Below are 24,261 nucleotides of genomic sequence, written 5' to 3'. Positions count from 1 at the left end.
TTTTGACACAACTGCTTCCGCACACCTTGTGCTTAAAGACAGTGAGTGAAGGGGCAGAGGCAGAGTGCTGTGGCAGGTTTCCAGAGCCTTCCTAAGAGTTGACCTGCGCCTTTGAGTTAGCACTTGGGACTTGGTACCTGAGCATTTTCCCACACACTATATGTAGGAATACATTTTCTACCTAGGTATAATCTTTATGTTGATTGTAGCAAGTCCTAGTCTTCCAGTTGAAGTGGAAACCCACCTCCATCCTGGGATGGGAGTGCTGCCCCACCCTGCAGCAGGGGTCACATGCCTCTGGAGTCCTGTTAAGCTCCCCTCTCCTGAAGCCTGGTCCCTTTGGGACATGCTCCACACAGAATGAGAGCGGTCTTAGGTTCCCCGGTAGACTTTTTTTTTAAGTTCATTAAAGACTTGAGATGTTTTTGTGATAATCTCCAAGGCTGCTGTTAAGCTTTTTACCACTCTTGTTATAATCTTTCCCTTTCCCCTACATTCTCAAGTCTTCAGTGAGCACCTCTGTGCTCATAACACCCAGAGTTTCCCCAACATTATCAATGGCACCCCACAATTCCCTCTTGGTTGCTCTACCATCAGTTCAAAACCAAACCCATTATTTACCCCTGTATTTTACACCAACTCTCCCCCTCCCCTTCTCGGCCCCCCACCAGGTTTCTATTTCAGTTGATAGAACTGTAAATCTTCTAAGTCGCCCAAGTTCAAAGCCTGGACCCTGATCTTTGACTTCCTTCCCCTCCCCCTCCCCCATCTCCCCATGGCTCTCATCCTAGCCTGGCCCTGAGCCTCCCATTGTCTTCTCAGACCTACCATCTTGGCTCCAGAGTCACTGTCTTTGAGCTCAGAAGCTTTCAGCTTGGTCCTCAAGACCTGCATCTCATCTGCTCCCGACACAGACCCTGCCCCTCCTTGGTCTGTCACTTCATTGCCATTGTTTCTTGGCCCACGGTCCTGCCTCTCTCTCTCTCTCTCTTTCCCACGAACACAAAGCTTTGTTTAAAGCTAAACTCAGGTCACAATGAGCCACTGCTGAAGTCCCTTCCACAGTCTTCTCGGTTCAGATAACTTCCAGGCTTGTTGTTGTGACCGACGTAATCCCCCAGGATCTGGTTTCTCTCCCTGGTTTTCAAGCTGGGCTTGTTTCTCCTTCATTCCTTCCAGATGCCCCTATTATAAAGAACTGCTTGTCATTCCACTAGCACACCACGCTTTCTCTCGTCCTGCCGCCTTTGTGCATACTGTCCCCCAGGAGTTCATGTCCCTTATTAATTTATCTGCCTGATCAATTTCTCTGATATGAGTTTGGGACTGACAGCAGGCATCACCTCTTTCGTCAACCCGCCCTGGCTAGGCTGAGGCTCTACGCTCACCTCAGCGATGGCGCACGTGGTCCGGGATGCCTTGTCTGCCCACTTCTCTGCCCTTGACATTAACCTGCGAGCTTGTAGAGGCCAGGAACCATAGCCAGTCCATTTCGCTCCCCACGCCTGCCAAAAGTCTGGCAGGCACTTTAACGTTTGTTGCATTCATTCATTTATGCATTCATGCAACAAATATTTATTGAGCATCTTCTTGGCACTGTTATAGATGCTGGTGATAGAGGGGAGAGTGACAATAGCCCGAGCCCTGTTTTCAGTGAGCTAACATTCTACTCTGTTGAGTGGCTGGTCAAAGGCACATATGAATGAGTGATTGAGGAATGTGTTATGGAACAAACGAATGAATGTTTCAGTCTGGTCCTACCTAATTTCACGGTTAGTTAAATTCCACCTTATATTCAGAGCAAATGGTTTCATGTCTTCTGGAATCTGTCTTTCGTTGTTCAGGAAAGTGTCTGGCTAGACAATGGCTTCATTTCTTTGTGCTCCTGTGATGCAGGCTAGCACAGTGTTGGGCAAGGCAGCAGCCCTGACTGGTTGAATCTCCAGGACTCCAGAGTGCTCACCAGTGGAGATCCTTTCAGCAGGTGGAAAAGCTTGTTCTCAGAAAATGGAAATGGTGTAGGGCCTGAGTGATGATAGGAATTCTCCTTTCATCACAAAAGCCTTCTCATCCCAAGATAAGAAAGGCCCTGGGGTGCAGATTTGCCCAGAGGTTTGCAGCCCCATCTATCTTTCTCCTTTGTTTTCACCAATCGAGGGAACAACAATCTCATCAACTGCCAGTTTGCCCAACTTCCAGGATCTCTTCCTTAAATAGCCTCAACATACTGGGTTCATTCATCAAAAAGTCCTATCTTCACTTTGTACCTCCACGAGCCCTTTTCCCCAAACCTCATTCACCTTCATGGTAATTTTAAGGGCCCAGGTTCATTCGAATCTGCAGCTGGATCGAGCATCCTTGCTCTGCATCATCCTCAAAGGGTGGCCTGAGGGCAGCAGCAGCAGCAGTGGGAGCTTGTGGGAATGTACATTTGGGGTCCCACCCAAGACCCACCCAATGAACCAGAAACTGAGGTTGCTCAGCTGGCGACCTCTGTTTTCTACAAGTCCACAGGTGAGTCTGAGCTGCACTAGATTTTGAGGCCCTGCTCTAAACCAAGTGCCACTTGATGACACCTGTTATTCCTGTGGTCTAGTTTTTATCCACAAGGAGGCTTTGAGCCTGATGTACTTAGTTCTGGGTGCCCCAGGCATCTCTGGCATCTTGCAGAGGTTAAAGTGAATTTGCAGAGACCACAGCTTTCACTGTGTTGCCCAAGAGTGGCATTAGAGGGTCTTCCCCTCTGCTGTAGGCTGTTATCTCTCTTTAAAGTTGTCTGCTGCAGCCTGAATATTCTCTGTCTGCAGCGCCAGCTGAGCGTTTTCCAAAATGTCTTCACCTCCATAGAAGGATCCCACACCAAAAAGTAAGGGTTACTACATGTCTCCCTCCAATGCTCACATGGCTAGAAAGCCTTTGGGGAACACTGAGCTCCTTTCTTGTAGCAAATATTCTTAGATGTCAAGTGACGTCTCTAAAAAGTGTGTGTATGGAAGAGAGAAACAATAAAACACAAAATAGGGTGCCTTATAAGAGCTTGCAGAACTGGGTTTCTGGAGCTGAGTTTTACGTTTGTTTCTGCATTATAAACTTAGCACCAGGAGGTAGACAGAAAGAGTAAAAGATGAAGGCAGATCTCGTGGTGCTGGGCAGAAAGGTGCTGATTGTACAGTTCTGGAGAGCAGAAAGGTGGTTGAAAGGGCAGTCACCCGGGTCCTGCCTTTAAACACTGCTCACATTTCAATCTACTTGCTTTCAGCATTTGCTGGGCTTTGCTGAGTGTGTGGATTTGTAATGTTTCCCCTTATAACTCCTTATAAACAAGGGCCCTTGGAGCCATCGGTGAAGAAGTCTGGTAGACATTGCAGACTGCTTGGAGGTGAGGGGCTGGCTGCTCAGGGTCTTTCTCTTTTGGTCTTGCTACAGCTTGACAGAAGTATTTTGGGGGATAACCTGGATACCGCCCAGCAGATAGGCTAGTGTTGTCCAAATGTCTGTCCTAGAAGGCTGTCTGGTACTAGGTTCAGGAAGCTGGAGCTCTTTCGGTGTTAGCTGTTGTTTAGTAACAACTAGGGGTTTATTTGAGCCTCAAGCGAGGCTAATTATAGCCTCAGACTTGCCAAAGTGCAGAGCTGGGCCTGCTTCTCCATTTCCCTCACAACTGGGATCCTAAATAACCCTCAGCTTCCTCCATCAGCCTTAGCAAGCCCGTCATTGTTCTGAAAGCACCTTCCCTTGGCAGAGGTAATGTTCTCTCCGCTGCTGATGCTACCTCAGGCTGAAGGGCCAGTCAGCTGAACTGATGAGGGTAGGGACCTTGCCTGATGTTTAGCACAGGCTGAGGACTGGGATGGTGGCCAAGGCCTAAAGGAAAACTTGCAGCCCACAGAGGAACAGGAAACATTTTTGTCTCTACCTGGGAAAACTTTGCAAAATACCCCCCAGATCAAGGAAAGGAAGCAGACAGGGGAGATGCTATTACTGGCCCCTAGGTAGATGCCCTGCTGAGGTGTGGAGCTGGCTGGGACCAGCTTGTGACACCAGACTTAAATATTTCAGTTTGGGGAATTGGTTAAATACAGTCAACATGAAAATTTTAATTATGTGAAATTATATTTAAGTCTCATTAAAAATGAAGGGCGGCCCTCCCTGATGGTGCAGCGAGCGGGTTAAAGCACAGCACTAAGAAGCTAAAGCCGCTTCTGCATGAGTTCGATCCCCGCCTGCCCCTGAGGTGACCACATGGCGCGGCAGACCTCTCCTGGCCCGCCCGCTGCTCCCCTCAGCTGTGTACTTCATTGATCTGCCTGTTCTGCTCCCCACTCTGTCTCTGGTGAAGACTCTCATTGCCCCTGCCCCTCTGTTCTGTACCCCAGTTCTGTATCATAAATCTTTTAAAAAAATGAAGGTCATAAAGACTCACTATTTCCTAATTGCTTTGCTATTGTGACAGTCATCTCTGCACTGCGTCATGTGTTTCTTGGGGTGGGAACCCCATGGCACGGGCCACGTCCATCTCCCACCTCTGTCTCCAGTAACAGCACATTGGTGGCCTGATGTTGGCCGCGGTGAGAGTATTACACCAGGGCTGTTGGCAAACATGCCAACCCAGAGCCTTTATCTACGGAGAGCCAAACAGAGACCAGCCCGCTGACTGCACTAAAGACTCACTCGTGTCTTCTGCTATGTGCTTTGATATTGAGCACTGGTATCAAAACACTCATTGTTACAGATGAGGCTCAGAGAGCTGAATTACCCAACATCACAGTTGGAAAAGTGGCAGAGTCAGAATGATAAGCCGGATCAAATATGACTCAAAAGCATGCATGTTTTTGCCATCAGCTTTGGAAAAGAATAAGGAGATACGCTTGGATTTTTTTCTCTTTTTCCCCATAACACCGAACAGATAGGATCCCTGTCTCCTCTTCGGGCTGCATCATGGAGATGAGGCGATATTCCCTGCTGTGTGTGGGGGTGCTCACCGAAGCAAACCTAACCAGTCCTTCTCCCACTGTGGACCCAGAGTTTTGGACTCAGCTCCGCACGCTGAAGCTGCAGCAGATCTGAGGGTCCCGGCTGAAGTCTGGAAGACCGGTGCAGCCCAGCACTTAGCTGTCAGACTCTAGAAGTTCATTTGTAGGATTTTATTTATTTTTTTTTTAAAGATTTATTTTTATTCATACAGAACTGGGGTACAGGCCAGAGATGCAGAGGGTGAGAGGCTTCACCAGAGACAGAGTGGGGAGCAGAACAGGCAGATCTACGAAGTACACTGCTGAGGGGAGCAGCGGGCGGGTCAGGAGAGGTCTGCCACGCCATGTCGTCACCTCCGGGGCAGGCGGGAATCGAACTCATGCAGAAGTGGCTTAAGCTTCTCAGTGCTGTGTTTTAATCTGCTGCGCCACCAGGGAGGGCCCCATTTGTAGGATTTTAAATGGTGACACACGTATATTAGCTCCTGGTCCTCTTGGATTTATGGCTGAAGTGGATGGCATGGTCAGATTGTCTTTCCAGAGGAGAAGGCAATAAACATACCAAATATAGTAGTTGCTTTTCCAAAGGACTCTGTCCCTCTGGGACCTCTCTCTAAGTGCCCTTTTCACCAGTCTCTAGATTAAACTTTTCTTTTGCTTTTGTGAAGAAAACAAAACCCAAAAATCTCCCAAATGCAGATTCAAGCAGGCATGGGGCTGGCGCTGTGAATACAAGTGAATTTGCTCCCTATCGTGGGAGCTCTCCAGCCATCTTCTAGTAGGAACAAAGAATAAACTAATCAGACACTTGTCCTAAGGGTAAACTTTAAGTTGGGCTAGCTGGAAGTTTGTACAGAGGATGCTGGGAAAATGGGCAGGGGCTTGACTCTGCACTCCTTCCATTCCAACAGGGCAAGAACTCTGACATTAAGGTTACAGGACTGAACGCCCGGTCTCCAGTTAAGAGGAGACACTGTCATGGCAGCATTAGGATTAATTGCTGTATGAGATGAGGCAATCTTGAGGGCATAGGACTCAAGCCTGGTAAATGCTGGGGGAGAGAGGAACAGGAGTCACCTTCAAAACATTAAATGCAGTGGTGGAGAAGAGCAGGGGGTGGTCAATGACCAGCTTGGGGAGGATGGGCTGTCACACCTGGATGTGTTTTGAGAAGGATGGGGTGGGAGGGGAAGGGCCGGCCGACACTAGCTAGTGTCAGCTCAAATGGTGCCAGCTTGCCTCAGTTTACTTTCTTGCAGCCATCTTCTCCTGGGCCGCTCGTGGAGGCTTCTCAGCATACTCCACATGAGTGCTTCTCAAAGGGTGGTCCCTGGACTGGCAGCATCAGTACTGCCTGAAGCTGGTGAGCAAGCAGATGCTCATCTGCCTCAGAGCGCAGGCAGAATCTCTGGAGCTGACACCCAACTACCTGTGCTTGAGCAAGTTTTCTATGGGCATACTCGAGTGTGAGAAACTGCTTTACACAGACCTGCCTCAGCCCCCAAAGGCTGCTTCCCTGGCTGCTTCTGGAATGCCACAGTGTCCTTGCCATCGACATTGCTGCTATCTGGGGCAACTGTTTTACCACCTTATACTGCTAGTCATAGTAACCGGTAGGTTACATCAAAGCCCTCTAATGCTCATCTCAAACTTGGCTTCCTCTAGGATGCTTTTTGTTCACTCACATCTTTGCCTTTATTCTTTCAGGGTTATTTCCTCTGTGCCAGCTTCTGTGCTGACTGGAGGGTAATCAGAAAGGGGAGGTCAAGACCACATCAAAGGTGTATACTTGCGGGAAGGCCTTGGGACCGTGGGAAGGAGGTGGAGAGTGCTGGGGAGGCTTTGAGTGAGGCACAGGTGTCAGCTGTGTGGGAAGAAGCTCCTGACTTCTGGAAGGGAAGCTTGTGGGATGCAGGAGGTCAGCCCAGCCCAGCCAGGAGGCCCTTGCAGTGGCTGGGGTAGAAGATGGTGGCTGTGACTAGGGCTTGTGGGAGCAGTGGGGAGAAGCAGACAGGTTAAAACATGCTTGGGGGACAAAACAAATTGTAGTGGTGAAAATGTCATGGGGAGAATGGGTGAAGAAATAAAGGCCAATGGGCCCTCCCTGGTGGCTCAGTGGCTTAAAGCGCTGCACTACTAAGCTAGCTGTGGCTGCTTCAGAGTGCATGAGTTTGATCCCTGGCCAGGGAGGTGACCCACATGGTGCTGCAGACCTCTCCTTTCTACCCGCTGCTCCCCTCAGCAGTGTACTTTGTCAGTCTGCCTGTTCTGCTCCCCAATCTGTCCCTGGTGAATCCTCTCACCATCCCTGCACCACTGACCTGTACCCAGGTTCTGTATGCATAAAGAAATCTTAAAAGAAAGAAAGAAAGAAAGAGAAAGAAAAGCAATCAAGGCCAATGCTAGGATTTTAGTTTCCACTGGGTGCATGGAGGGACTTTGATGACTTCTCCCTCCCTGGAGTTCATTCCTCAGTCACACCCAGCCCCCAGGACGCCAGTCTCTTTCACCAATTAGCATAAACACTTGGGAGGCAGGGCTGCCTCATGCTTGAGTCAAGCTCATCCACTCACCAGCGTGGGCCAGTTATTAAGTAACTGAGATTTGGTTCCCTCATCCTTTCAATGAAGAGACTACAGTTCTCTGCCTCATCAGGTAGTTGTGATCATCAAATGAACGCAGTGCTGGGCTGCTGCTGTGGGCAGGCAGGCAGGTGGTAGTGGTTGTCACTGTATTTGTCTTCTCCACACTCAACTGAACTGCCAGCTGCATAGGGCACAAAAGGTTGCCCAGTGACTGAATCTTCCAGGGGCGTGAGGTTTGCCACTGAGCCTGAGTGCACAGGCAGTGGAATGAAGACGTCCATTTCTTGACTTGATAGGCTTTTCTTCCAGTTTTTTTTTTTTCTGTTCCTAGTCATTTGAAAAGCCCCGCTCACTCGTACTATGATGAGAGAGATTCCTACTGCCTGCCTCACTGTGGAGCTAACTATTAAAATATGTGAAACTGGTGGTGGTTAAGTGTGGAATTTGACTATCACTGGGTTTACAAAGGACAAGGACAAGTTGCATTTTTAAAAGAGTTATCATCTGGCCCAAGGGTACAGTTAATGCTTTATGTGGAGTTAAGGATATTGGCGTCTCAGCAGCCAGAGCTGCGTAGGGAGGAGGTGGGTTTGACTGGGCTCCTGGGAAATTAGACGCAGCTGGAGCAGAGGCTCAGCACAGAGTCCCCAGAAACCTCACACTTATTATACTTAAAAGTTTAGGTTGAATGCTCAGCATGACTTGCTTTTAACAAATAAATGAACAAGAAGTCATTATCTGTTCTTCATACTGCACAGATACTACTCTGTCAAGATGGCGGAGACCACCTCATTACCAAGGCGAACCCATGTTTCCCTGCACTCAATGGAACTGCCAGCTGCATTGGTCATGGAAGATGACCTTTCTCTTGGCTTCCGTGACACACTCTCTGTATTTCCTCCTACTTCTTCAATCACTAGTTCTCAGTCTCCTTATTACATCTCCTCTCATCTAACTTACCTGACTTGTAAATGATAGTTTCTCAGGATTGAGTCTTGGGGTTTGTTCTTTTCATCCTAAATGATCTATTCAACTGGATTCAAACACTAAGTGTATGTGCTAAGGACTTCGACTGTTATAGTACCAGATAAGAAATTTCCTCCCAACTCCAGACTTGCATCCCATTCCTGGATATCGTCTATACTTGCCTGATTCTCAGACATCTCAAACTTAACTTGTACCAAATGGAATTTTCAGATATTTTTGCTCTCAAATCTCTCCTTTCCCTACCTTCCTTAATCCTTTTCATGTCTGTTCAGAGCAACATCTACTCAGAGAACCACAGAGTCTTGAAATCTCTTTCTTCTCTCTCATCTAACCCAACAGCAAGTCTGGTCAGTTCTATCCCACAAAGCATTTCAAATCCAGCTGCTTCTCTCTATTGCCACCAGATTTATTACAGGGAAACCCCAAAGTGAAATGGGTTGGCCTGACTGTGGGGCCTCACCTGCGCACTTATAATGAGACTGAACTGCAGGCACACACACACAGGGTACTAAAGGGCTTATATACGAGAAGGGGAAATGAAGAAATGAGTAACAATGAATAACTCAGGGAGAGAGAGCGAGAGATAAATTGGTGAATGCGTCCTACCAGTTCTGCTGAGCTGGAATCCCAATGGCACACTGTATGTCAGTGAAATCCCAAGGATCCCCAAGACTTGTTATACACCAAACCGGCCTGCTGATCTCCACCCTCAGTTCCCCGCAATCCTCCCTTCGGTGGTGATGACATTATGGGATTTGTAGTCCTTGGTGTCTTGGATTTCTTTGATCTGGGGTGGGCGTGGGGTCCAGAAAACCCTTTTGTAGAGTTTGTTCAGACATCCCTTCCCCCCACCTAATTCACTGACTCCAGCAGCTCTCCTGTACCACTGGGATGTCCTAATCTTTGCTCTCTTTTTCCCTTCCCTCATCCATCCACATCTGCTTCCAGAGCCACCTTTAACTTCTAAAGTTAGATCACATCACAGTGACGAACTGAAAACAACACTCCGAGAGATGTTTCTTATACTAAGAATAAAACCAGGACTTCTGACTGTGGCCCTCAGGGCTCTGCATACTTGCCAGCTTCTCTGGGCTCTCCAGGCTCTTTTGGGACCATGCGGGTCTCTCTCCTGACTCAAGGCCTTCGCATCTGACTTCTGTGCTGAAGTCCCCTGTGTTTTGTGTGGGTGGCTCCCTCTCCCTTAACTCTTCCTCAACCAGGGTTGAACACTCTTTAGGCTGTCACCCCACTCCCACCCCAATGCCTTGCTACCTCTCTAGCACTCACCAGACTTGTAATGATTGTCAACTTTTATTAACTACTTCATCAGTTATTACTTCTAATAATTCTATAAGCACCATTCTGTTCTGCTTGTTGTTCCTTCCCTGGCACATTGTCTGGTCACTGGCAGTTGAATTGCCAGCAGTGGTGCCTCTTCAGAGAACCAAATGAGGGAAGACTGCATCGCACCTGGTTCCAACCTGGGATTACTTTCAGCAATTTCCTCTCCCCACCTCCCAAGTCAAAATCCTGTCTGTTCCCCCACACGATGTGCCTCGCTCCATTTCCACTTCATTATCCAGCGTAGGTTTGGGCCCTAATCATATCTTTTCTCACTGAACCTGATAGTTTTACCTGGGGATAGAATGTAGGAAACCCAAGATCAGTGAGTTAAGATTGTGTCTGCAGGTGGAGTTGGGGAACATGTCATCAAGTCACGGAGCAGTCAAGTTATCTGAGCCCATCCCTGGCAAGGTCACAGCCACCATGAATTCAAGAACCAGTGACTTGAGGGGTGAGCTTGTGTCTTACATTGTCCTGACAATGAGTCTGTACTTCTACTAGGCCTTGACCTTATCACCAAACTGTTCTGGCTGAAGACAAATCTCTGTGTCAAGGAGTCAGATTAGCAGGGTGTAATAATAGGTTAGAGTTGATGGGGGGGGTTAACTACCACTGGGGGAGGGGCATTAGGAAGACCCTCGTTCCTAAACAGGGGCACTGCTACCATAATTCTTAGGAGAAAGGATCTCTCGGAGGCATCAGAGTTGTTTAGTAATTAAACTGGCTTCTGCCTTCCCTCTGACCTCTGATAATAAAATCATGTGATTATAAGACAGTACAAGAAAGAAGCTGTCTATAATTGATAATGTGGCAGGTGGGGTTGTTTTTCATGAATCAGCTCTTCAAGGCCCAATTTTCTAAGAGGTCCTAGCAAAATGTGAGTGTGAGTACCAGGCACATCAAGATCTTAATGTCCCAGGGGGGCACTGTTTGGACCAGTGGATGTCCTCATAGCAGGCTCACTGAGGAGAGCAAATGAACACAAATTTATAAGGCAGAACACAATTAGATGTGTAGAAGATGCCTCAGAAGCAGAACTCAAAATTGAGCATCAAGCTTTCTTTATAAAAGCCAAATAGAAGCAACCAAACCAACCAAGCCCCAACACTTTAATGTACTTATTATTATTAAAATCATTTTAATGTATTTATTATTCATGATAGGCCTTTCACAGGCAAAATCTCATCTTATCCCTCCTCCCGACGTGAATGGCCATACAATGCGGATGCGCCTAGGTGATTCCATTAAACAGATAAGCCCTAGAGAGGCCTCCACAGTGCAAGTCACTTGCCCACAGACACCAGTGGTCCAGCTGGATTAAATCACATCTGTTTGATTTGACAGCCATGCTCTTTTAACAAAGGCTTTTGGTGAAGGGAAGCTTTACCTATAGAAAACTCTGTGTGGAGGTAGAGAGAGACTAGAATAATGAGCTCCCTTTCCCCACTTCAATGTTTTCAAGTCTCTGGACTAAAATTCTATACTTCTACCAACCTCTACCATCTCCGAGACTCATGTACAAAGCATCTCATCATATAACAGTCCCTGCTGTCTCCAGTACTCTTATATTTGGACTTAAAAAAATTATCAAAAGAATGAATACATTGGATTGAAAAAATTGAACAGTACTAGGAAGAAAGGCTTGTACAGAAAGCTTGTCCCTGCCCCACCGTCCACTCCTGACACTTCTCCCACAGTTTCAGTTGTTTTTTTTTTTTTAAAGATTTATTTGTGTATACAGTACTGGGGTACAAGCCAGAGGTGTGGGGTGGTGACAGGCTTCACCAGAGACAGAGTGGGGAGCAGAACAGGCTGACTGAGGAAGTCCACTGCTAAGGGGAGCAGCGGGAGAGACAGGAGAGACAGGTCTGCCACGCCATGTGGGTCACCTCCGGGGCACTGAAGTGGCTGCCGCTAGCTTGCAGTGCTGCGTCCATACCCATTGCGCCACCAGGGAGGGTCTCAGTTATTCTTTTGTCCAAAACCTGCCCAATTTCTACGAGTTTCCTGATGGAGTTTTCAGTCACTGACTGTGTATTGTGTATTGACTTTCTGGCCAGCAAGTGAAGACGTAGCTCACTCTCTCGCCAGCTCCCTTTTCTTTATTTTTTGGCTATCTTGACAACTTGAAACAATAAAGCTCTATTTTTTTTTTCTGTATCAATTATGGACAGCTTCTTGCTTGTACTGTCTTATAATCACAGATGTTTTATTATCAGAGGTCAGAGGGAAGGCAGAAACCAGTTTAATTACTAAACAACTCTGATGCCTCTGAGAGATCTTTTCTCCTAAGAATTATGGTAGCAGTGCCCCGACTGTCAGAAATTAGGGGCAGATTGCCAAATTGTTATTTCCCAACTGAGCACCCTCAGCCCTGCACGATAATGTCAGCTATAATGTTTTACAGGGGACCCTTGCTGGTCCATCCCACAAAGCCCACGTGCAACCATCTTGCCTTCCCACAGTGTCTGAATTGTGATTCTAGCCTTAAGTAGCTGTTTCTTCTCTTGTAAAGTGGAACAACTTTATCGTGATAGTGCCAGGCATACCGTAATGCCTCAATATGTGTTTGCTAAATGAGCAAATCAGTGAGACACATTTAAAAGCCAACGGTGAGGCCCTCCTGGTGGCTTAGCAGGTTAAAGCACTACACTAAGAAGCTTAAGCCACTTCCGCATGAGTTCGATTCCCGCCTGCCCCGAGGAGATCCACATGGCGCGGCAGACCTCTCCTGACCCGCCTGCTGCTCCCCTCAGCGGTGTACTTCGTAGATCTGCCTGTTCTGCTCCCCGCTCTGTCTCTGGTGAATCCTCTCACCCTCCGCATCTCTGGCCTGTACCCCAGTTCTTTATGAATAAATAAATAAATCTTTAAAAAAAAAAAAAGCCAAGGGCGAAACAATGGGAGATTGCTATCCATGCATCAGATTGGTGAAAGCCTTTGAGAGGTGACACTAAGAAGACAGTGGGGGCCTCCCACATTGTTTCTGGGGCGGTGTGTGCATTGAAGTCTTTTGGGGAGCAACTAGGCAATATATCACCTGTAAAGTATGAGTCAGGCCTTTTGCACCACTAGCCTCTGCGGCCTTGATCTTGTTGATGCAGAGGGTGCTTGGGAGCATGGGCGTGGGGTATGCGTGCCTGACTGTGGACACCTGAGGGCATGGTTGTGCACACCTGTGTAAGTGTGCACACCTGAGCCAGCCTGCAGGCTGGGCTGAAAGCCGTGGCAGCGAGTTGGGCGGGGTGATTTCAGAGGCGAGACCCGGAGAGGATAAACATGCAGGAGAGAACTCCAGAGAGAGAGCGAGCTAAAGATGTGTGTGTGTGTGCGTGTGTTGCAGGGGGCCAGGGGTTGGGGTGGGGGTGGCTGGGAGGCTTGTTGTCTGCCAGCCCCCAAACACCCCCTGCCTGGCTCCTGCCTGCCTCCTTACATGCCAGCCCCCTGCATATGTACCAGGCTTCCTGAGAGATCATTAAAGCCTGAAAAACCCACAGAGGGCTCTGGACACCTTTTATCTGTCTGCCTGAACGGAGCGTGGGTCTGCCTGTGCCTGAGCACTCTCAGCTAAAAGCTGGCAATGGGCGAGTACATTTGACTTCTTGGTACTGACCTCAAGGGAGGCTCATAACCTTTTCTACCAAGGGCTAGGTTGTAAGTAGTTCAGGCTTTGGGGATCATCCAGTCTTTGTTGCAATGACATACCCACGCCCTTGTGGGCGAAAGCAGCTGTAGGTGATTGGTATGTGAATGGGCGTGGCTGTGTTCCAATAAATCTTTATTTCCAAAAACAGAAGCCTGGCTATAATTTCTCTGACCTAGAGAAAGGATTCCATGGGTAAATGAGAAGGGTTATAGCTTCTTCTGTTTGTGACAGTGAAAACTGGAAGCAACCTCTAGCCATCAAAAGAAAAGCTCATAAGCTATGGATATTTACACTGACATCTGTATTTGTACATCAATATGGGTAAATCTCAAAAATAAAATGAGTGAAAAAAGCAAATTGTAAGGAATCGTATATAATTAATTTTATATGTCAGCAGCTGGACCATGGTGCCCAGATATTTCATTGAACATTATTCTGGATATTCTGTGAGCATGTCTTTGGATGAGACAAACATTTAAACAGGTAGACTGAGTAAAGTGGACTGCTTTGCATAATTTTGGTGGGCTTCATTCAATCAGCTGAAAGGCTTACCAGAACAAAGACTGAAGTCTGCCAAGGAAGAAGGAATTCTGACAGCAGGAGACCTTTGGACCTGAACTAGAACATTAGCTCTTCTGTAGGTGTCCCGTCTGCTGTTCCTTTGAGTTTGCATTTTTAATCTCCGTTGTTGTGTGAGCCAATTCCATAACATAAATCTCTTTCTCTATAGAAATATCCTATTGGAGGCGCCCCCTGGTGGTGCAACTGGTTAAAGCACAGCACTATGAAGCTCTCAGCAGTCACTGCAGCACAAGTTCCATTCCCTGGCCAGGGAGGTGACCCTCATGGCACCGCAGACCTCTCCTGACCCGCCCGCTGCTCCCCTCAGCAGTGTACCTCGTCAATCTACCTGTCCTACTCCCCACTCTGTCTCACGTGGATCCTCTCACCGCCCCTGCGTCTCTGTCCTGTACCCCATTCTGTATGCATAAATAAATCTTAAAAAAAAAAAAACAAACCTAGCCAGACCAAGACAGCGAAGCCAGCTTTTAACAATAACTTTCACAGAAGAACTTTCCTGGCCCCTACCTGTCATTTCTTCCCGCTGACTGCAGCAGGGAGCAGGGTGGGGAGAAGCAAGACAGAGCAGGTGCTGACACCCTCTCCACGTGCGTGGGGAGGAAAGGCAGGTCACCCTAGAATCGCCTGGCCGTTGCCTTAGTGAGTTGAGACACGCTTTGTGACTCGAAGGGAACATGATATATTTTTGTCACCTACAAGTGATCAGAAAAATCCTGTGACTGTCCATGTTTTCATTCAGGGGTAGGAGACTACCTGCCTCCCACAGGGCAGGTTGAAAGGGGCCCCGGAAGAGGCTCCTTTCAAACCAAAGCTATTTTGGTTTGTTTTGAAACTCTCCCTCAACAGACAGTCGACCTCCTTCAGCGCCCCCACACTGCGCTGGGCACACAATAGCCAGGTGACAATGCACGGCTTTCTCTACACAGCAGCCCCCCAGGCATTTCAGTCTCACAGTCCAAGAATTTAGACGATTTAATATTTGAATTCCCATAGTGCCTGGTGCACGGTAGACCCACATTCTATGCCTGATGAATGAACATAATAAAACCGAATTCTGTGCCAGCCCAAAGCCGCCACCATGACAAATGTCACACTGTTGAGGCTGCTGAGGAGGCGGCAGGAGCAAGACGTGGCAACAATACTAAGCTTCTGGACTCATGCGACACTAATTATACCCGCAGACTGGGGAGCTGCAGCCTCCTCTCCGACACTGACAAAACCTCTTCCATTCATGGTATTCTCCTTAAATTTCACAAGGGCCAGGGCTGCGATGGCAGGCTAATTATTTTCTTCCTTTTGCAGATAAGGAAGCTGAAGGTGGGAGAGATAAGGACCATCTGATGAAGTGTTTGGTGAGCAGAAATGGAGACGCTGGACCCCTGACTCCAAACTCAAGGTCCGACCTAAAACTCAAAGTCCCAGAAAATTAAACTAAAAGAGAAGTCTGGGGGTGGGGTGGGGGAGGGTGCTCTTCCATCATAAATAGAAGCAGAAGAGAATAAGGACAGATTTGCAGGCTAATGCACGCTAGGTCTTAGAGCAAAGTGAAATTTTATGGTTGACTTATAATCTTTAGGAAATTGGAAGCTGTTGTGGAAATTCGGACAAAGACGGGGTGCCTGAAGGACAACATGAACTGCATGGCTGGCCTTGGGTTCAGGGTGGCTTTGGGAGTGAACGGGTGATTATAGGATTCCAGAACTTGACACAAGTAACATTTTGCAGCTGGGTGACTAGGTAACGAGACAGTTCCCCAAACAGACAGGAGGTGGCGCCACTGGCCAAAGGAACCAGGTCAGAGAGCGCCGCCTGGGCTGCCCGGTCTTCCGAGGATTCCCCTGGCACTCTGATTTGGCCTGAGATGACTCTGGGATTTCTGCCACAAAATAGGATGTTTTGGAGACACCAGGGTCCATCCGTGATAGTCCCTGTACAAATACTGATCGTTTCTCCCTGGATTCTGCTGAGTCGGCTGGCAGATGGTGGCAGGAGGGCCATGGAATCCAAGATGCTTGGATGACATTATCATTTTAACTACCACAAACAATGACACAAATTACTACAGCAGTTTATGGAGTGCTTACCATGGCCAGCCCTTATGCTGAGTCTCTAAGTGAATAATTTGATTTAGTTCCCAGGGAATAAATATTATCCTTAATTTACAGATAACATCAAAATTTAGAGAGATTAAGAAATTTGTTTTATGGGCCTGCGTGGTAGTGCAAGGGGTTAAGTCTCAGCACCGTGAAGCTATGGCAGTCACTGCCATAGGAGTTCAGTCCTCAGCCAGGGAGCTGACCACATGACGGGCAGACCTCTCCTGTCTCTCCTGCTGCTCCCATCAGCAGTGTATTTCAGACAATAAATCTGTTCTGCTCCCCACTCTGTCTCTGGTGAATTCTCTCACCCAATACTTTCACCCTTTCCCCTCCCACCTCTGGCCAACGCCCCAGTTCTTGTATGCATAAATAAATAGATAAATAAATAAATCTTTTTGTGAAAGGAGATTTTAAAAAAGATTTATTTACCCATACAAGAACTGGGCCAGAGGTGTGTGTGTGTTGGGGATGATGGTGGGGTGAGGGATGAGAGGGTTCACCAGAGACAGAGGTGGGGAGCAGAACAGGCAGATTGACTGGAATCCACTGCTGAGGGGAGCAGCGGGGAGATAGCAGTGGTCTGCTGCACCATGTAGGTCAGCTCCCTTGTTGGGGATCAAACTTGCTGCAGTGCCTGACGATATCTTCATAGTACCTCACTTTAACCCCTTGTGCCACCAGGGAGACCCCCTAAAAGTAAATTTTAAAGAAAAAAAAGACGAAGAAGAAGAAGAAGAAGAGATTTAGCCCTTCCTGGTGGTGCTGTGGGTTAAAGCACACCACTGTGAAGCTGACCGGGGCTGCTTCTATGAGAGTTAGATCCCTGCCCCAGAGGGAGCTGACCCACAGGGCGCAGCAGACCTCTCCTGTCTTTCCCCTGCTCCCCTCAGCAGTGTACTTCGTTGATCTGCCTGTTCTGCGCCCCCCCACCCCCATATCTCTTGTGAAGCCTCTCACTACGCACTCTGCCCACCTCTGGCCTGTACCCTACTTCTGTATGCATAAATAAATAAATCTTAAAAAAAATTTTTTTAGGCCCTCCCTGGTGGCGCAGCGGGTTAAAGCACAGCACTCAGAAGCTTAAGCCACTTCTGCATGAGTTCGATTCCCGCCTGCCCCGGAGGTGACCACATGGTGTGGCAGACCTCTCCTGACCCGCCTGCTGCTCCCCTCAGCAGTGTACTTCGTAGATCTGCCTGTTCTGCTCCCCACTCTGTCTCTGGTGAAGCCTCTCACCGCCCCTGCACCTCTGGCCTGTACCCCAGTTCTGTATGTATAAATAAATAAATCTTTTTAAAAAAAATTTTTTTTTAGGTCAAAGGCTGGGTCAATGATAGTCAGAATTTGAATTCAGTTCTTTGGCCTCATCTGTAACTTCTACCATCAGTCATTGTGATAGACTTACAATGACCCTCTGAAACAGGGATCCGTCTTCCTCAGTTTATAGAAGGTCACCAGACTGCTTGTATGCATCACTCTGTCCTGCCGCAAATATGGCTTAAAGGGGCTTGGTCAGGACAGACTCCTGGGAGGGGAGGATGAGAGGGCCTCCCAGGACACATCCCGCTCAGCTCTCCTGGGCACAGTGGGCCCTGCCCGAGAAGCTGGCTGGTTGGGCCTGCGTGGTTGTGCTAGAGGGAGCCACTCACATGCCACTGTCTTCACCATCTTCCCCACCGCTGAAGCTGCTGAGGCTGAGGAAGCCCAGAGTAGGTGAGAAGGTCAGGTTAGGGGTGGTGGCTACAGCTGGCTGGTGCAGCACCCACACCGGCACACCCACAGCCTGTCAGCGCTAACCCAACTGGGCCGTGCTGTGATTCCAGTAGAACAAGAGCCCCGAGAATGCCGTGCTGGGGTCTGACCAGAGGCGAGGACACTTCGCAACCACAGAAACTCAAACCCCACTCAGGGAGCACAGGTGGAGCACGATGGCTGCTCACGGGGACCCGCTTCCTGCCTCAGTCCTCCCGTCCCTGGATAGCCTCTGTGACAGACCCAGTCATCAAACTATACCCAGTTTTTGAGAGCATCAGTGACAGAGCAAGTCCTTGTTCTTTCTCAAACCACCTGGCACAACCCCAGAACTTCCAAGCAAGCCTCTCCCACTCCTTCCCGAGACTCAGGTCTCCCTTTCGAGCAAGCTCTTAGCAGCCATGCTCTGCTCACTTCTGAGTGTCCTCCGTGGTCTCTGGCTGGCTCAGACCATGACCCATGGGGCTTAGCCTGGGGGGAGCCTCTCATTGAGTACTAAGGCGAGTCAGGGGTAATCAGCAGCTTCAGGGGCTTCAGGAGAGTTCGTTGCTCCAGAGATTTGAGCAATGAACTCCAAAGGGGACTAATCAGACACCCCAGATGAGGGGCAGCAGGACATTCTGGAACAAGGATGATAAAGAAAAAGAACTCCAAGATTAGGGCTGGGGCTCAGAGAGTTAGTTCTGGGCACAGAGACTTTAGGGAAGTGGATGAGACCACGGAAAACACCAATCGCAAAGAGACCGGTGGAAAGAAGTCTCTGTGATTAGGGAATAGTTAGGGAAAGAAGGTGCAACTCCTTGTCCTACTGTACGACTCCACTTGGGTTCCACTGCCCCTCCCTGGCCTGGTGCCACCCACCTGGAAGTCTCACTTTATTTCTGTTCCCTCTCGCCGCAGTAACCTTTTTCTTTCTCTAAACAAATTTGTGGGCTCTCCCTGGTGGCAAGGGTTAAGTCGCAGCATTATGAAGCTAGCCGCAGCTTTAGGGTTTGATCCCCGGCCAGGGAGGGGACCCACACGGCATGGCAGACCTCTCCTGTCTTTCCCCTGCTCTCCTCAGCAGTGTACTTCATCGATCTGCCTGTTCTGCTCCCCCTCTGTCTCTGGTGAATCCTCTCACTGCCCATGCAGCTCTGGCCTGCACCCAGTTCTGTATGCACAAATAAATAAAAAATTTAAAAAAAAAAAAAAAAAAAGAACCAAATTTGCTTCTTCGCTTGCTTGCCTGAGCATCTGGGAAGTTCCTGCTGTGGCTTCATGAGGCACCAACCCACATGGCTAGTGGCTGGGACTCAGCGTGGCCCCTGCAGCCTGGGCTCCGTTTTCTGGCTGGGAGACTAGGTCTGAACACCTGACAGTTTGCCATCATCACTGGCTCTCACCTCTGGTGATGGACTCCTGCTCTCAGGTCCCATGGAATCAGCAGGTGGTGGATCACCCCCTGCAGCAGATGGGACCCCAGAGCAGAAACTGTCGGGAACCTATGAATTAGGCACATTTTTCTGAGCCTTGGGAACCACTGAAAAAGAAAAATCGAAATCCCTCTGGTGAGGAGCAGGGGGGCTGCGCCATTCCCTGGCAGCAAAGCCATTAAAGTCCTGGTACTGAGCGGCCTGACGAGCTGGAAGCCGGCCAGCCCTGCGTCCTAGTTACAGCAGCTAGTTCCAGTTAGAGCTGAGCTCCAGGAAGGATCAATCACTGTTTCTGACAGTTTCTTCCAAATGAAAAGAGGCAGGGAAGAGGCGGAGAGCGAGGCACATCCTCAGTTTGAAGTCTCCCCGAGAAGGGGACTGTGACCATCTCATCAAACAGTGGGCATCAAAGTACCCCAAAGACTCAGCTGCCTTTGAGGGTTCTGGGATCTGAGGCAGGACTAATGATGGTCTTACAAAATGTTTTTTTAGGTTTTGGGGATCGACGGCACTGAACTTGTCCTGCCTGGGACACAGACTCAATGGGAAACCATCTCTGTGGGTCTCAGTTCTTTATAATAGGGGTGTTATGGACGAATGGTGTGTCCTCAATTCATATGTTGAAGTCCCAACTTCCAGGACCTAGGATGTGACCGTATTTGGGGAGACAGCCTTTAAGCAGGTGTTAACTGAAAACGAGGCCATAAGGGTGGGCCTAACCCAGCCTGACTGGTGTCCTGATAAAAGAGCAAATCTGGACACGCTTTGAGAAGAAAGAGGTCATGAAGACTCAGGGAGAAGGCGGCCCTCTAAGCTGAGGAGAGCTACCCTAGAAGGAGCCACCCGCCGACACCGTAACCTTGGTCTCCCAGCCTTCAGGACTGTGAGCACATTAATTTTCTGCTGATTAAGAGAACAAGTACCAGTCTGCGGAACTTACTGTGGTAGCTCACGCTGACTGATAGGGAGGCAGAATTCCATCTTCCGGGGTGACGCACTGTGGAGAGGTCAAGTGAGAATAAACAAAGTCTCTTGGTAAACCGTGTATCATGCAAACATGAGGGTCGTGTCTGAGGCCTTCATTTCCCTGTGAGCGTGCAGATGGCTTTATCTTTGTGAGTTTATCGAAGCACATGGTTTAGTGGGGGGGTGCTTCCAGGGGGACTTGTGAACACGGAGTAAGCCTCTGTCTGTCACAGAGGTGGCTGGCCTCTGTGCAAATGGAGCCCAGAGAGTCAGAGGCCTGCTGAGTTGCTCCTGGGAGCCGTTCCTGGCCTTGGGGTACAGACTTTGCACTGGGCCCCCAGGGGCTGGCCTCGGGGCACCTGTAGACAGGTGGTCTGAAAGACACCCCAGCAGCATGTCTCTTACTGAGCCCTGTCTGCTCTGTGGGACAGGCCAGCAGCCCCCACACAGTGAACTCCAAGATTATCCAGCAGCTTCACCTCCTTGTCTCATACACTCCTCACAACGACCCATGACTGAGACGTTTGTCATCTTCAAAATATAGATAAACCTACTGAGGCTCTGGGAAGTCAAAGGTTTCCTTACCTCAATTATCAGGTAATCCTCCTCCGAGTTGACAGGGAGCAGGCCTGTGGAACCGAGCGCTTGCTGGGGTGGAGGTTGGAGTGGGGATGAAGATAATGAATGTAGCATAATTTAAGGCCGGGATGCTGTCTGGAAGGATGGGGGGAGGGGAAGGAAGTGGCGGAGAGGGCAGGGTGTTGGGCGAGAGCAGGTGCAGGCAGTTAGTCCTTGACCTTCTGGACAACTCGGCCTGGAGTCTGCTAAAAGCAACGGTTTTCTACCTTTATTTTTCTCTCTCCATAATGTGGTGTTTCCCCTAAGACTTACTGAGATGGTTATTCATTGGCTCTTGGAATATATAAATAAAAACGACAGGTTGTTTCCCAGTAGCAGGTCAGTTTTATGATGGAGTTTTCCATTCCTCGCTCACCGCTTTCATCATTACTACTAACAGCTGAAGTAACTCCTCATTTCTGCTGAATAATGCATTTGCCACCATCCGCTCCACTACCTATTTTACCAGGAGATAAATGAGCATTTTCACAGCCCACATGAGGTTTTATTTTCCTAAATTGAGTCCTGGGCCCTCCCTGGTGGTGCAGCAGGTTAAAGCACTGCACTGAGAAGCTAAAGCCACTTCCGCATGAGTTCGATTCCCGCCTGCCCCGGAGGTGACCACATGGTGTGGCAGACCTCTCCTGACCCGCCCGCTGCTCCCCTCAGCAGTGTACTTCGTTGATCTGCCTGTTCTGCTCCCTGCTCTGTCTCTGGTGAAGCCTCTCACTGCCCCTGAGCCTCTGGCCTGTATCCCAGCTCTGTATGCACAAATAAATAAATCTTTAAAAAAAAAATAACTTGAGTCCTGAACCTTGGTGGATCAGCATAAACCCTCGAGGGAAGGCCGGGCCCTCAGGCTGGCCCATGGCCATTCTTTCAATACTTCTCCATAAAGAGTCACTGGCCATGAGTCAGCTGTCTGGATTAAGTTGTAACTTAGTTCTTCAGGAGAATGTAGCCCAGTAAAGATAGCTCCTATTGCTCTTACATGCAGATATTTAATTTTGTGGGCTTCTTGCTTTTGAGACAAGGTTATCGAGAAGAGTCTTCTCACCCATTGGCACATGTCAGCAGAAGCATTGGTTCAAGGTTGTGGCCCCACTGACCTGGACCAGACTGGAACCACCCCCAACTAACAAGGCACTGGCAGGGTTATTTTTCTTTCTTTTTTTTGGAATTTATTTATTTTCCTACATGTTAATTTTTGTATTTGATTTCCCTCTGCAGTTGTCGTTCCCATAGTTCCCCACCACCAGGGCCCCCGGATCCATCCCCTTAGTCCCTTGTGCTCATCCTTCCTCACTGGTGGGCATTTATTGATTGATTTTTTTTTCAAGGTTAATTTTATTTATTTGGGCACACAAGAGCTAGGGTGTAGACTGGGGCTGGGGTTGGTGGTGAGAGGAGTTAGCAGAGACAGAGTGGGGAGCAGAATAGACAGATGGACTGAAATACACTGCTGAGGGGAGCAGCGGATGAGATAGAGGAGGTCCGCTGCGCCGTGTGGGTCAGCTCCCTGCTGGGGATCGAACTCGTGCTGCAGTGGCTGGGGATAACTTGATAGTGCTGAGACTTAACCCCTGGCGCCACCAGTCAGGCCCCTCGTTGATTTTTTGTTTTAGGGTCAAACATCCAACGTGCACACCCAAGTGCAGAGCTGCAACTGAGCAGCTTCCAGTTCTCTAATCACCGAGGACCTATTGCCACCCTGTGGAGAGTGTGCCTTCCACATGAAAAAGCCCACAAACAGTAGTATAGCGAAGAAAGGGGTTTTGCAGTCTGCCTTTCCCTTCCTCCGTCCCACCCTCCCTCCCTCCCTCCCTTTCTCCCTCCCTCCCTCCCTTCCTCCCTCCCTTCCTCCCTCCCTCCCTCCCTCCCTCCCTTTCTCCCTCCCTTTCTCCCTCCCTTTCTCCCTCCCTTCCTTCCTCCCTCCCTTCCTCCCTCCCTCCCTCCCTCCCTCCCTGCCTCCCTGCCTCCCTCCCTGCCTCCCTTCCTCCCTCCCTGCCTCCCTTCCTGCCTCCCTTCCTCTCTCCCTCCCTCTTTCCCTCCCTCCCTCCCTCTCTCCCTCCCTTCCATTTTTTAAAGATTTATTTATTTATGCATACAGAACTGGGGTACAGAACAGAGGTGCAGGGGTGGTGAGAGGATTCACCAGAGACAGAGCGGGGAGCAGAACATTCTGACTGATAAAGTACACTGCTGAGGGGGGCAGGGGGCGGGTCTGGAGGGGTCTGCTGTGCCATGTGGGTCACCTCCCAGGCGGGGATGGAACTGGCACTGAAGCAGTTGCAGCTCACTTGCAACGCTGCATCCTAACCCCTTGCACCAGAGGAGGGCCCTGCAGCCTGCCTTTTCTACCCCAAAATATGTGTAGGTGCTCACGCCACATCAGCTGATAAGCTTCCTTGCTCTCATAGCTGCAGAATCTGCTGCGTGTTTTTCAGGATATTCAGGGTGTATCCAGCATTTTGCTTTGGGTCTGGGATTTTAAAGAAGTGCTCTGTCCCCATCTTCAGGTTCCTTTCATCCCCCACACCTCTGGCCTCTACCCCAGTTTTGTATGCATAAATAAATAAATCTTAAAAAAAAAGAGAGAGAGACACAAGGGTTAAGTCACAGCCTTGTTGCTATAGTAAAATCACACCAGCAGCGGTCAAGACCAGACTTGGAAGAGGAACACGGATGCAGTTTTTTAAGCCTCTGCCTATTTCTTGAAAGTTCTGCTGATTCAGACGCTCTCCTTTTCCTTAGGGCCCCCCTGCTTTTCCCCAGTTCAGAGAGATTATATTTGAGACAGTAGTCCACCAAAGCCTCAGGTTGCTGGCTCCGGACTAAACCTCATTTCCTCCCAGCCACTCTTGAGTTTTGGCTTTCAAACAGTGAGGAGAAGCTGGTAACAGGCTCTGTTAACACAACCTTGAAACGTTCTGGTTCTGTGTTCAGCCCTGGCAGCCTGTCATGTGCTGTGGCATGCCTAGTCCATGCCAGGCACCTGGTGGATTGAGGGGAGTCAGGGCAGCACCTCCAAAAGCATTTGCCTCTGGAAGGAAGGACTGTAAAACCCTGGGCACAAGTGACATTGTCAGCCCCTGAACTGAGAGCTGACCAAGCTGCCTCATGGCTTCGTTTACCCTCAGACCCATTCCTAGGATGACTCTGTCTTCCTTACAATGCCCACTAGAGAAAGCTCAGTGCTGCCTGAAGAATTTACTGTTGGCTCCAGTCAAACCTGACAGGAGACCCTGACCTCGCTTTTCTTAGGCAGTTGCTTTAGGAAACGTAGTGCTGTGA

General features: G+C 49.1%; 1 protein-coding gene across 1 annotated transcript in view; it reads right to left on the bottom strand.

Annotated features, from left to right (window-relative positions):
• BFSP2 (beaded filament structural protein 2, phakinin) overlaps positions 1–24,261 on the bottom strand; it is a 58,048-nt gene that overhangs the window by 23,348 nt on the left and 10,439 nt on the right. Inside the window, 1 exon segment of the mRNA XM_012724786.1 lies at positions 2,759–2,839. Coding sequence (XP_012580240.1) covers positions 2,759–2,839 — 81 coding nt within the window.

The sequence above is a fragment of the Condylura cristata genome, unplaced genomic scaffold (assembly GCF_000260355.1).
Source record: "Condylura cristata isolate star-nosed mole 26May11 unplaced genomic scaffold, ConCri1.0 scaffold00014, whole genome shotgun sequence".
NCBI classification, from domain to species: domain Eukaryota; kingdom Metazoa; phylum Chordata; class Mammalia; order Eulipotyphla; family Talpidae; genus Condylura; species Condylura cristata.
The sequence above is the reverse complement of the archived record's forward strand: the minus strand, read 5'-3'. Positions and strand labels throughout refer to the sequence as shown.